The sequence below is a fragment of the Mercenaria mercenaria genome, chromosome 5, assembly GCF_021730395.1.
Source record: "Mercenaria mercenaria strain notata chromosome 5, MADL_Memer_1, whole genome shotgun sequence".
Lineage (NCBI taxonomy): Eukaryota > Metazoa > Mollusca > Bivalvia > Venerida > Veneridae > Mercenaria > Mercenaria mercenaria.
In genome coordinates, this window is record NC_069365.1 from 20,604,924 (window position 1) to 20,620,026 (window position 15,103).

General features: G+C 36.3%; 1 protein-coding gene across 2 annotated transcripts in view; it reads right to left on the reverse strand.

Moving 5' to 3' along the window:
* Nucleotides 1–15,103, reverse strand: part of LOC123556589 (uncharacterized) — a 171,680-nt gene that overhangs the window by 101,450 nt on the left and 55,127 nt on the right. For both annotated transcript variants that reach the window (XM_045347419.2, XM_045347420.2), the window contains one exon: nt 2,590–4,278. In XM_045347419.2, coding sequence (XP_045203354.2) covers nt 2,590–4,278 — 1,689 coding nt within the window. The remainder of the gene's footprint in view (nt 1–2,589; nt 4,279–15,103) is intronic.

The following is a 15,103-nucleotide window of genomic DNA, read 5'->3' on the forward strand; positions in this document are numbered from 1 at the left end:
TGATCACTTCATTTAACCATAATAAATAGAGTCAGGGCTCCGGAAATTTTGGTAACTCAATCGGTCCGAAACGAAAATCCTGACATCGGCGCTACCCCACCCACCGCATTCCCAATATTACATATTTTGTAAAACGTGATAGAGTAAAGAAATAAGCATGTCATTCATTAAAACTGAGTTACCGGTCACCGCGAGTTACCATACAATGAAGGCAGTTATTTAGTGTTATGTGTGATCGTTACTTTGTTTAAATTTCGATGTTTTTCCTGCAAGGATAAAATTGCCGGCATTGACATCGTGTACGTAACTAGTCTAAAAGCTAACGCACGTGACTTCGGTACCGTATACACGGCAGATACTTTGTGATGTTTCCTCATTCTTTGACGGAATTCTATAAAATACAATGCGTCAAAGTGAATTACACGACACATATTCTCTCCTAAACAGCCTCTGTATTTTAAGAATACTCTGCCGCGGACCGAATGTGTACGTTATGTGAACGCTGAGATCGAATTTCCCGCATGTATAGTACCAAAAGATCAGGCGGGTTGGCCACGGATATTTCATTTCACTTACGTTGTACTTCAATAAGCAGCTACATTTTATAAAGTTTTATGTTCTCTTCTGATGTAACAAAATTTCATTTTGAAACGTTTTTTTAAAAGACCAATTCGATAAACAGCGCCACTCCGGTTTTCTTTATCATTCATGTTTGCCGGTTCTTTTTTTTTTCTTTTTCTTTTTTGTACAGTCGGGTTTCAAAGACGATTTTCTGCACTTGTTTCAACAGGAGCCCCAACAAATGAATCATGTAATTTTTTCAAATCAAGTAATTATAAAAAATATAATAAAATGCAGTGACCATTTGTTTTTTACCCGTGATCAGACATAATTAACCTTTTGAAATAAACCATCCGTCGGATTCTAAATAAAAGAAGTGGATCCTCGTCGAAATGATTTGGATCCAGTCAGAAACATTTGGAAACCAGTCAAAAATGTTTAATACATTGCAGTCGGCTGTCTGCAAACATTAAAGGATGTGCCGCGCGAGCGCTGATTGCGTCACGTGCTAATTACGGACCGATTATCAAGGTGACAATCAGACCGATTGACACGTTTATTGATTATCTGAGGGTGCGACCAACAATTTCCTGCTTGGCAGGTGGTCGTGTATTGAGATATCAGACCGAAATTTATACTTTTCTCCATTTTTACGGGACCGATGTTTTTCGTTTTTTCACTTCACGATTCGGTCTGAAAAGTCAAAAATCGGTCCAAAACCGACAAACCGGCAAATTTCCGAAGCCCTGAATAGAGTATATTTGTTTTTTACAGTATATTTCACGAGTGAACTCCATATGCAATATTTTCGCTTGTGGCATAACCACAAGTGAAAATGTAAGATATGATGTTCATGAGTGAAAGAAATGTTGGTCTTGCATGTAAAACAAAAACATTTTCTTTTTACTTCACATTTTGACTAAATTTACCCATTTTATAGTTTCTTACAGTAAAAAATATACTATGAAAATAGCAAATACATTTCACGCTAATAAATTTTGATTATCCAATGAAAAACATGTAATAAGGGCATCTAAATTTAGTAAATGACAAACTAAAAATAGGCAGATCACCTCTAGACCTGAACAGAAATTCCTTATATAGATGTAAAGGACCTAGTTAGTTGAACTGTTGTTGGGAGTCACTGTAATTTTTGAACAGCATCTTACATATGATGGGAGGTCATTTTCAATTTCCATTGTTCCTGGTTTTCTCTTTACCCACTGTACTCTGTGATAAAACGACAACTACCAATAGTGAGGAAATACTGTTTTTCATAATTATAATATTTTTATTTAATGATACTTGATAGAACTTGTAGCCCCGTTACCCATTATGTATATGTACTATGCATCATCATGTGTTCAGAAGCAATAAAATATGATTAAATCAAATATTCCTGCAGTCTTCAATAACTTTCATATCTGTCTCATATGTGATGTTTGTTGTCAAAACAGACAATGTAATACCTGCTTTAGCCAGGGAACTGAATTAAAGACATCAGGATTGACGAAGAAAGACAAAATTCAGAGACTTTACACAGAGCATCACTAATACTTGTATCAATTAACATTTCCACAAAACGAAAAATGTTTCACCTTTTCTCCTACATTCTAATATGCTTGTCTCTGTTAAAACACTCTTACGCTAGAATGACGTCACGTTAATGTGCGTTAAAACACTCTTTTGCTATAAATTATTTCTTAATAACTAATATTCAAGGATGATAAGCAAATTAACAAAGTAAAATGTATCATCTTGATTAAACAGCTGGACATTTATAACCATATCAGTTACAGTGAGTGATGGATATCAGCTCACTATTTATTACCTTCCCCATTTGTCTTGGTTTTGAGGTTTTAAAATGTTATTTCTGTTTTTTTTATTGAAAAACATCATTTCAGTTATTTCTAACTAATTCTAATATATTCGTACCTGATTCAATCCTGCATAATGCCATTTACTGCCAGGAAACAAATCTCAACTAAAAGTAAGATAATTAAGGAAAGACAACTCTTAAAACCTTACCTGGTTGCTTAAATCCTCAATCTTTAGTGGCTCTGGAGTTACTCCCCTTACTTTCATGGGTTTTGGAGAATACTGAACACCAGGTCTGGTCTTGATTCTAAGACGCTCTGCTGACCTTGGAATCCTGGGAGACGACTCCGAGCTTGCAGAAGAACTAGAAGCATTCATGCCAAGTCTACTGTAGGAAGCCCCAGTTCCCATACGAATATTAAAACTCTGGCTACGCCTTGTTTTAGTAGGAGGTTGTTGAGATTTCAGTCGAAATAAAACCAAGGCCCTTGTCATTTCAATGTCCTTTTCATTTATATACTGATCAGCACAAAACTTTTTATGCATTTCATCTAGAAGTGATTTCGATGGGAGAGTTTTCGATTTGCTTTCATCTAAGGATTCTGCAGATTTGTTGATGTTGTCATGACTTGATGCCTTTTCGACATTATTCAACCTGTTCAATTCTTTCATCATGGCTCTCATCTGTGGGCCATAATATTGTGACCAATCTGTGCTTGTTGCCCCATGCCAAGTTCTAGCCATTTCAGGGTCCATGAAGAGGGATTCCACTGGACCATTCTTACCAGACTGGTCTTGGTTTTTATCATTAAAGTTATTCTTCTGACTCTGCACTACTCTCGGAGAAACATCTGGTGTACTATCGGGACTAGTTTCTGTAGAACTGCCCTGTTTTCGGTGGGACCTATTTGAATTATTCCTACGCAGTAAAACAGGACTTAGAGAATTGAACATCACTTGTAAATCAGAGGACTGAGCACGTTCTGCATCAGTCACCAAGTTTTTACTACTAAATGCTTCTGACAAATGTTTAGGTTTTGGAGGGACAGGTGGTGGGTCTTGGGAAATGTTCTCAGGAACTACTTTTTCAGGAGTAGGTTTTCTGGGCCTATACTTATCAACTGTTGCATATATTGCACTTGGATCATCTTCAATGTCATTAAAAGAATTATGTACGCCTTTTTCACTTTTCTCTCTTTTTCGTCTGTCTAGAGACTGTGATTTGTAAGATTCAGTGTTCAATAGTTCTTGCTTATGGCACACATTTTCCTTATTTGGTGACACACTTTTCTGAGTAATTTTCTCAGAATCATTATGATCACTTATGTGATACGATTCAATTAAATCCAGCATTTTTGCTAATTCCACATCAGAAGCCTCATGCTTCAATTTATTGTTAGGTAAAATTTCCTGGTACTCACTACAGTTCACACTTTTAACATTACCACTTATAATGTTTGGCATTTCGGAACTATCAGATTCTAAATCCGGACTTAAATTATATCTGCAGTCTTCTGTTTCGAATTCTCTGGCACCTGTTCCTCTAATTTTATCATCTTTTATCGAACTGGAAGTTTGGGAACTTAAAGTTTGAAATGAATCCAAATCAACATATTCGCTCGTAATTCCGCTATCTGCACTTTTTCGCCTCACACAGTCTGGTGGTTTTAAAAGTACCAAACCACTGTTTGCATCAGCACTGAGTTTCCTGTGTTTATGTTGATTAAGGGTGATACTAATCAGCTTTTCTGTTCGATCAACTGACGGAGGGGGTGGTGTTGATGGCTGCGTTAACTTCTGGTCAAGACTAACCTCCCTTGAATGCATGCTGGTAGTTACTCCAGGGTCCCAGACTGGTGGAGGTAAATGCTGTGTGTCCATTAATGCAGCTTGACTATTCTGAAATATACAATTAGAAATACTGTTAATTAATGAATTAATGAAACTACAAAATAAATCATTTCAGACACCTTTTAACAAATTGAAAGATAAAAAAATTATCATCAATTATTACTATTAGTGACTTTTCTAGCTATACTAGTGTTATTTTGGAGAATTCTGCCTGTTTCATAATGTAGCCAGTAATACATCAATGATGAAAAGCAATGCTCTTGTAAATATTCCGTAAAATATCATGGTCTCCAAAATCATGGCTTTATAACTTCATGATCACTCAGAAAGTGGTGAATGAATAAGTCTAAAAGTTTTACCATAAACTAATTTAGGCCTAAGTTGTAAAAGTAAGTCTTTTGACCATAAGGCTTTCAAATTATTACAACATTATAAGACATCTGATAATCTTTTATGAAAACTGCCAAATTCAATAATATTGTTACCAAAACACTGAAAAATTGCAAATTCATTAAAAAAAAGCATAATTAATACCAGAAAGATATACTTAGGAAATGTTAAACACAGGTGGTTGAATATTTAGGATATATGTTAAGAAACCAGAGTCTGGCATCCCGTTAACATACTTCTGAAGAGGAAGCTCTGCTAAAACTATCATATCAGAATAAACAATCAAGGATCTAACTCATTATAGATGTTTTTCATAGTGTAGAAAAGTGGAACAATCAGAAAAAATGAGCGAAAGATGTTTTTTACAATTCATGTACAAGTACAAGAAAAATGTGGTAGCAGTAAACTCATAAACTTTTTTTTCAAGATCTGGGGCAATTACACCCACTTCTCTTGTCCTACTTTCATATCTTTTTTTAAGACACTATCAATATATCTTTATTCCAGACAATGCCATTTTTCTAGGTAATTATTCATGTTTATTACATATACAGTAAGAAATCTCTGTAAGTTTATTTCAAGCTTTTACGACAGTTTCGGTCTAAACAGAACTTGCCAGCAAGAAGTTCTTAGCTAAGTTTTGACCTAAAGACCCACTTTCTTATGCTAGAATCATTACTCAGTTTCTTAACAAAAATAACCTGCTAATGGTTAATGGATAAAAACTTCAGTAAAAAATCTTAACCCTCAGAATTTTCTTCTGTCTTTGGCTCAAACTCAGCCCTGTTGAGCTGTAGTTCATGAACTGATGAACTTTCATGAACTGTTCATGAACATTCCTGAACCATTCGTGAACAATGCTATGAATGTTCCTCAAAAAGTTTGTGAACTGTTCACGAACCAAAAGTTCATGAATTGTTCATGAAACTATTCCTGAAAAAGTTTACCAACTGTCTGTGAACCTAAAGTTCAAGAATTATTCATGAACTGGTTCTTCAAAAATTTCACCTTTGGTGCATGATTTTAAGTTCACGAATAGTTCAGTAATCAAACAAGTGACTTCATTCAGAACTCCAGTGCAGTATTTGATTTTATTTCAATTATGCTGATGGTTCATGAACCTGAATACACTGTTCATGAACTTCAAATTAATGAATTGATCAATCAAGCCTGAAATTCATAAAATCCATAAAACAAGATCCATTTACTTGTAAAAGCTTCTAGTATTTACAGCTGAAGGCTAATACCAGAGTTACTGATAACATACATATGACTAGGAATGTTACTACATGTATTTTGTATTTTATGTTGTCTGCAATTTGTACAAAATTTTGACTAAACATTGGGGATAGCTAACAGAAGTTTCATCATTATTTGACAATTTAGAAAATGTCACTGAAAAGAATAATGGTGTACACTGATACTTGGTTGGTGAATTTATTGATGTCTTTCATTTCATACCAGAAATCCTGGAAATATTCATGAACTTGTTTAAGAATGAATCAAGATTTTTTCATGAATGTCAATATACCTATAGAATTCAAGAAAAATTCTTGAAAAAAAATGATGAACATTTTATGAGCAGTTTAAGAATATTAAATTCTTAAAACATTCTTGATGTGTTCTTAAGAAAAAGTCATCTAAGATTCAATAAAAGTACTAAAAATTCAAAACCTTTTTCTAGTTCAGTACCAGTTCTTGAACCCAATTAGGAGTTTCTGAACTGTTCACTCATTAAACATAAAACTTAGGTTTTCCTTTTACAATAAATGAATAAGTTCATGAACTGTTCATGAATGTTCATGAACATTAAATTTATGTCACATGATCAGTTTCCATTATTTTGTTGCATGCTGGGAAATTTTTTGCCATGTGATTCAGCAATTTTTTAGAAGTTTGTGCAGCAAATGAGAAGGAAATATTTATCATACCACAGTAAGGAATGGTTTAAAAGAAACATGAGTATACTGAATATCAAATAAGTAATTATGGTGTTGTCATAAATTGTTCATTTTAAAAAATATAAATCCTTTTAAAATGTCACATGTTTTCACGACCCTGAAACAAAGCTAGTATCTAATCTGAACGTCAATCTTGAAATTAAAGTAAATTAGACCGGCTAGCAACTGAATTTCGGATAAAATTTCACTTGGAATTTTGTTGTTTTTTCCGCTTTTTTATATTTTGGAATTTAAAGACCTTTTTCAGTGTCGTATGAGGGCTTAATAATTTTTAAATGCAAAATGGACACAATCGGATGTCCTTGGATTTAATCACAGGTTTAAACAGTGCAAAGTGTTCTCAAGTCACTGACCTGAGAAAGCCTGCTTTTCTCAGACAGGCTTTATCAGGCAGTTGCTATAGTAATGTCACTATTGTCAAAATCACTGTTTCTAATTCAGCTGGGTTCATCAACTTTCCATTTATCTTGTAACTTTCAGTTCATGAACCCCTGGTTCATGAACTATATATGGTTCATCAACTTGATGAATAGTTGATGCCGCAAAAAGTCCCATTTGTAGTTGATGAACTGTTCATGAATAGTTCATGAATAGTTCAAGATTTATTCATGAACTGTTCATCAAGTACGCGAATTTCTGGTTCATCAAATTCATGAACCTATCAATTCATGAACTTTGATGAACACATCCAGTTCATGAATTTGACGAACCAGTCCAGTTCATGAACTTGATGAACCACGCCAAGTTCATGAATTTTTGATGCCGTAAAAAGTCCCATTTGTAGTTCATTAACTTTCATGAACTGTTCATGAACAAAGTTCTGGAATAGTTCAAGGATTATTCATGAACTGTTCATGAATTTCTCAACAGGGTGGTACAGTAACTAGAATTTAAAAAGTGAAAGATTTCTTTTATTTCTTTACATTATTAGTTGAAACAATAACATTTACATTTCTTCTAAATTGCAAAACTAATAAAACTATTACAACACAATTATTTTGTAAGAACTGCATGTCAGCCAGCCAAAAAGTCTTAGATGTTTTAGCCCAGCACAGACTTCTCAATATGTAGTATTCAGCAATAAACCTAGAAAATTACTTGAACAACTAGACAAACTGCAATAAACAAATAAAACAGGAGACATTTAAATTTTTATTATTGTACCTGACCTATTATCAAGGTGACTTGACAAAAGTCCCTGTCAAATTGATACCACTTGTTCTATTTCAAATCTGGGTGTCTGACCAAAATTGCTTCACATGTCCAAAACAATCTGAGGTCATTAAGTCAAACAACATGTTAATCTTTACTTTAAACTGTCTATTATAATATTCGTTCTGCATGCCTCAACATAAAATATGCACAAATAGGCAAAACAATAATTTCTATACAGTATTTTGTATTCTAATCTTTCTCCTTCATGCATAAATTATAACCTCGAATAATTGTTGTTAATCAAATGAATGACCAACTCTTATAACAGACCTAAGTGAAAAGGAACTAGACAATGCTTTTGTAGAAAAGCCCATGTTTCCCCCAAGTATAGTAGTAATAGGCAAAAAGTCAATAGGGGACAGGAGACACTGATGGTTGGCTAAGTGACTGAAACGAAATAGGGATCATCTACTCGGCATGTCAAATCAATCCATGAAGTTTCAACAATCTGGGTCAAGCGGTTCTCAAGTTATGGATCAGAAACGGTTTTCTATATTCTGGCCCCTGTGATTTGACCTCTGAAAGAATGGCCCCAAGATCATTAGGGGTCATCTACTAGGCATGTCCAATCATCCCATTAAGTTTCAACATTCTGGGTCAAGTGGTTCTCAAGTTATGAAGTGGAAACGGTTTTCCATGTTCTGGCTGGCCCATGTCCAGACGTAGTTTCCTTGAAAGTACATGATACAGGATTTCCTTGGGAGTTCCTTGGGAGTACAGGGTACAGCTGAACCTGTGGTCACCTCTTTTAAGCAGCCACCTGCCTTAAACAGTCAACTTACTTCCCAAATTGACTTTCTGTTCTAATTTCAACCTCTCATAAGCAACCACCTGACTTTAGCAGCTAGATTATGCTGCTCCCTTGACTGACTGTTTAACACAGGTTTGAATGTACATGGGTTTCCTTGAGACAACACTATACAGGGCTATCCTTGACAGTAAATGATATTGAGGACACAGGGCTTTCCTTGTATCAAAGAATAGTGAGAGGCTCACAATGTCGTGAAGTGCACATGGTGCTGGCGGTCAAACATAGAGGTTATGGGTTTGAATCTAAATGTGATATTGACCTTTTCTCATTGGACACAGGTACAGCTTCTTCCCAGAAAATAAAAGTTACTATATAAAAACATCATATTTACTTTTTTATTCAAGCTAAAATTAAATACAACAGGCTAAAGTATATCTGATACCAATAAGCACCTGGTATCAGGTAGAAGGAACTTTTGGCACTCAACATTTTTTGTGACAGGTCTGCATTTATAGAACAATTCACCAACCCAAAAGTAATTGATTTCTTTGATTCATGATTTGATTTGACAAAATGTGCATATTAACTTATTCAACCATAAAGCAATCAACACTTTAAATTACAAGATAGACTTGTCAGTCTTTGAAATGTGCAAATTGTTTACAATATAGCTTAATTTACTGTCTCTGCATGTGAAATAATACATTTAACAAAAACGAAAGAGACAGTCAATACTTTAAGATCATATTACACCAATTTTACTTCCATTATTAGCAATGTTTATTGAATTTATTTTGTTGGGTTTAACGTTGCACCGACACAATTATAGGTCATATGGCGACTTTCCAGCTTTGATGGTGGAGGATGACCCCAAGTGCTCTTTCGTGCATTATTTTATCACGGGCGGGGGTACCTGGGTAGAACCACTGACCTTCCGTAAACCAGCTGGATGGCTTCCTCACATGAAGAATTCAACGCTCCGAGTGAGGCTCGAATCTATATCGATGAGGGGCAAGTGATTCAATGTTTATTTAAAGTAATATTTCAAAACACTGACTATCTACATCAACAATATCAATGATAATGTGTACAGTGCATAAAACAAATGACAAGAAAAGTTGTGTTTAGAAAAGTTCTGTTTTATGCACTGTACACATTATCATTTTACTGCAAATACTATACGAAATTTGCTGGCATATTATTTATTTCATGTGCCTAATCCAGTTCTTTGTATGAAAACTGGAAATGTGTCCGAACAAAAATTTGGCAAAAATAATGTATTGCTTAGCACTTAAATGACTGTTCTATATCTATGTCTGTTACATTTGCTATGTGACTGTGTCTTGCAATCCCAATGAATGTTAAGCTTACAAAATGAGGGCTTTATTCATTTGCCAACTTGACTGTGAATTAGTGTTAATGACTAACATTAAGAGTGTAACAAATGTGTTTAAGTCAGTTGTGTCTGTTGTCATTTGTCTTAGTATATTTGTCAGACATGATGAGGTCTGTTTCTTTGTCAGCTAAGCACTGTGTCTGTTTATCAACTTAATACACCGCGTTCTGTTTTATGTCTATTGTACACTAATTGCACTGTGCTGTCTGTTTACAGCTGAACACTGTAACATTTTATTGACTAATTTCACTGTGCTGCTTGCTACAGCTGAACACTGTAACTGTTTACTGACTAATTTCACAGTGCTGTTTGCTACATCTGAACACTGAAACTGTTTACTAAGTTCACAGTGCTGTTTGCTACAGCTGAACACTGAAACTGTTTACTGACTAAGTTCACAGTGCTGTTTGCTACATCTGAACACTGAAACTGTTTACTGACTAAGTTCACATGCTGTATGGTACAGCTGAGCACTGCAACTGTTTAATGACTAAGTTCACGCTGAGCACTGTAACTGTTTACTGACTAAGTTCACAGTGCTGTTTTGTACAGCTGAGCACTGTAACTGTTTACTGACTAAGTTCACAGTGCTGTTTTGTACAGCTGAGCACTGTAACTGTTTACTGACTAAGTTCACAGTGCTGTTTGCTACAGCTAAACACTGTAACTGTTTACTGACTAAATTCACATGCTGTACAGCTGAGCACTGTAACTATTTACTGACTAAGTTCACAGCGCTTTTTCTTGTAGCTTAACACTTTAACTGTTCACTGACTATGTTCACTGTGCTGTTGTTACAGTTTAACCCTGTAACTGCTTACTGACTAAGTTCACAATGCTGTTTACTACAGCTGAGCACTGCAGCTGTTTACTGACTAAGTTTACAGTGCTGTTTACTACAGCTGAACACTGTAACTGTTTGCTGACTAAGTTCACTGTGCTGTTTCTTACAGCTGAACACTTTAACTGTTCACTGACTATGTTCACTGTGCTGTTGTTACAGTTTAACTCTGTAACTATTTACTGATAAGTTCAATGCACTGTTGGTTACAGCTGAGCACTGTAACTGTTTACTGACTAAGTTCAAGAAATCCTTAGAGTGGACAAGTTGTGTTTTGTGTTACCAAGAAACCTTTACAGTGAACAAGCTGTGTAGTGGGTGCTCACTAAATCTTCACAGTGAACAAACTGTGTAAAAGGTGTTCACTAAATTTTCACAATAAACAAGCTGTGTGGTGGGTGAAACAGGAAATCTTTATAGCGAACAAGCTGTGTGGTGGGTGAAACACGAAATCTTTACAGTGAAAAAGCTGTGTGGTGGGTGGTTAGGAAATCCTTACACTGATCAAGGTGTGTGGTGTGTAATGAGGAAATCCTTACAATGAACAAGCTTTGCGGTGGGTGATCAGGAAATCTATACAGTTAACAAGCTGTGTTGAGGGTGATCAGGAAATCTTTACAGTGAACAAGCTGTGTGGCGGGTGATCAGGAAATCTTTACAGTGAACAAACTGTGTGGCAGGTGATCAGGAAATCTTTACAGTGAACAAGCTGTGTGGCGAGTGATCAGGAAATCTATACAGTGAACAAGCTGTGTGGTGGGTGATCAGGAACACCTTACAGTGAACAAGCTGTGTGGTAGGTGATCAGGAAATCTTTACAGTAAACAAGCTGTGTGGCAGGTGATCAGGAAATCCTTACAGTGAACAAGCTGTGTGGTGGGTGATCAGGAACACCTTACAGTGAACAAGCTGTGTGGTAGGTGATCAGGAAATCTTTACAGTGAACAAGCTGTGTGACGGGTGATCAGGAAATCTTTACAGTGACCAAGCTGTGTGGTGGGTGATCAGGAAATCTTTACAGTCAACAAGCTGTGTGGTGGGTGATCAGGAACACCTTACAGTGAACAAGCTGTGTGGTAGGTGATCAGGAAATCTTTACAGTGAACAAGCTGTGTGGTGGATGATCAGGAACACCTTACAGTGAACAAGCTGTGTGGTAGGTGATCAGGAAATCTTTACAGTGATCAAGCTGTGTGGTGGGTGATCAGGAACACCTTACAGTGAACAAGCTGCGTGGCAGGTGATCAGGAAATCCTTACAGTGAACAAGCTGTGTGGCAGGTGATCAGGAAATCCTTACAGTGATGAAGCTGTGTGGTAGGTGATCAGGAAATCTTTACAGTGAACAAGCTGTGTGGCGGGTGATCAGGAAATCTATACAGTGAACAAGCTGTGTGGCGGGTGACCAGGAAATCTTTACAGTGATCAAGCTGTGTGGTGGGTGATCAGGAACACCTTACAGTGAACAAGCTGTGTGGTAGGTGATCAGGAAATCTTTACAGTTAACAAGCTGTGTGGTGGGTGACCAGAAAATCCTTACAATGAACAAGCTGTGTGGTGGGTGATCAGGAAATCTTTACAGTGAACAAGCTGTGTGGTGAGTGACCAGGAAATTCTTACAGTTAACAAGCTGTGGTTGTGAGTTACCAGGAAGCCTTTACAGTGAACAAGCTGTACAGTAGGTGTTCAGTAAATCTTGATGCATGGTGGGTGATCAGGAAATCCTGGCAGTCAACATGCTCTGTGGTTTCTGTACATATAATTCAGTTTGCATTTTACAAGAGTATTACTTGATAAAAACTTGAACTGTGTCTGTACTTCTTGAACATAAATCGAAAAAGACATTTTAACACAAACATGCTATTTTAATACATGTTATCAAAAAGGTAGATCAATGGCCACTTTAAAATGCTTTTTCAGCCCATCAGCAGCTATTTGTTATCACACATCAAACAGGTTTGCCTTGCCTCTGGTCATCTTTAGACTGATATACCATCCAATTTTCACCAGCCTCTGACACATTATTAAGATAATGTAGATGGTTTTGTTCTGCTTTAGTGACTTCCTGTGAATAATACAGATCCTTTTAATATCTTCTGTCGTTTTGTTAATTTTAAAATTTATCACTATAATTTCTTTTTCTCATGATTTGTACTACCTGGTTGAGAAAGGCATGTTAATTTAGGCCATACATATTTTTCTTATTTTTGTTTCATATCAATGTATACTTTAGAAAACAAAACTATCGATCAAAAAGATGATAAACTGCTCTCAATACTCTCCAAATCATGGCAGTTTAAAAGAATGGGAAACTGGTAGAATTTTTAACGGTGCGAGGCTTATATGCAATGAAGATGCAACGCCCATATTTAGATATATAGTATCGTTATAATGACTGATCAGAGACACATTCAGTACAACAATATCATATTCTAAAGTCATTGAAAGAATTGAAAATTTTATTCACTTGCATGTTTTAGGACTTGAATGGCGTATCAATGCCACTGTGGTAGTAGAAGGGCTACCCTTGAGTCCCAATCCATTAGTATTGTACGTATAAAATATCTGTCATAGAACAGTTAAACTGGTAACTCAATTTACATATGTCTGAGACAGCAGTGTGCATAAGAGGAGATATATCCATCAAAAGTTTGATCCAGTTACTTAGTGCTTAAATATGGGGAAATTGTTTTGGAAGTAAATGTATGGTGGCACTGTTCTGGAAGATAATGTATGGTGGCATTGCTGTGGAAGTTAATGTATGGTGGCACTGTTCTGGAAGTTAATGTATGGTGGCATTATTCTGGAAGTTAATGTATGGTGGCATTATTCTGGAAGTTAATGTATGGTGGCACTGTTCTGGAAGTTAATGTATGGTGGCATTATTCTGGAAGTTAATGTATGGTGGCATTATTCTGGAAGTTAATGTATGGTGGCACTGTTCTGGAAGTTAATGTATGGTGGCATTATTCTGGAAGTTAATGTATGGTGGCATTGCTCTGGAAGTTAATGTATGGTGGCATTGCTCTGGAAGTTAATGTATGGTGGCATTGCTCTGGAAGTTATGCTGGCATTATTCTGGAAGTTAATGTATGGTGGCATTATTCTGGAAGTTAATGTATGATGGCACTGTTCTGGAAGTTAATGTATGTTGGCATTATTCTGGAGTTAATGTATGGTGGCATTATTCTGGAAGTTAATGTATGGTGGCATTGCTCTGGAAGTTAATGTATGGTGGCATTGCTGTGGAAGTTATGGTGGCATCATTCTGGAAGTTAATGCATGGTGGCATTGCTCTGGAAGTTATGGTGGCATTGTTCTAATGTATGGTGGCATTATTCTGGAAGTTTATGTATGGTGGCATTGTTCTGGAAGTTAGTGTATGGTGGCATTGCTCTGGAAGTTAATGTATGGTGGTATTGCTGTGGAAGTTATGGTGGCATTATTCTGGAAGTTAATGTATGGTGGCATTGCTCTGGAAGTTAATGTATGGTGGCACTGTTCTGGAAGTTAATGTATGGTGGCATTACTCTGGAAGTTAATGTATGGTGGCATTATTCTGGAAGTTAATGTATGGTGGCATTACTCTAAAAGTTAATGTATGGTGGCATTATTCTGGAAGTTAATGTATGGTGGCACTGTTCTGGAAGTTACGGTGGCATTGTTCTAATGTATGGTGGCATTATTCTGGAAGTTTATGTATGGTGGCATTGTTCTGGAAGTTAATGTATGGTGGCATTGCTCTGGAAGTTAATGTATGGTGGCATTGCTGTGGAAGTTATGGTGGCATTATTCTGGAAGTTAATGTATGGTGGCATTGCTCTGGAAGTTAATGTATGGTGGCATTGTTCTGGAAGTTAATGTATGGTGGCATTATTCTGGAAGTTAATGTATGGTGGCATTATTCTGGAAGTTAATGTATGGTGGCATTATTCTGGAAGTTAATGTATGGTGGCACTGTTCTGGAAGTTATGGTGGCATTGTTCTAATGTATGGTGGCATTATTCTGGAAGTTTATGTATGGTGGCATTGTTCTGGAAGTTAATGTATGGTGGCATTGCTCTGGAAGTTAATGTATGGTGGCATTGTTGTGGAAGTTATGGTGGCATTATTCTGGAAGTTAATGTATGGTGGCATTGCTCTGGAAGTTAATGTATGGTGGCATTGCTCTGGAAGTTAATGTATGGTGGCATTGTTCTGGAAGTTAATGTATGGTGGCATTACTCTGGAAGTTAATGTATGGTGGCATTATTCTGGAAGTTAATGCATGGTGGCACTGTTCTGGAAGTTAATGTATGGTGGCATCATTCTGGAAGTTAA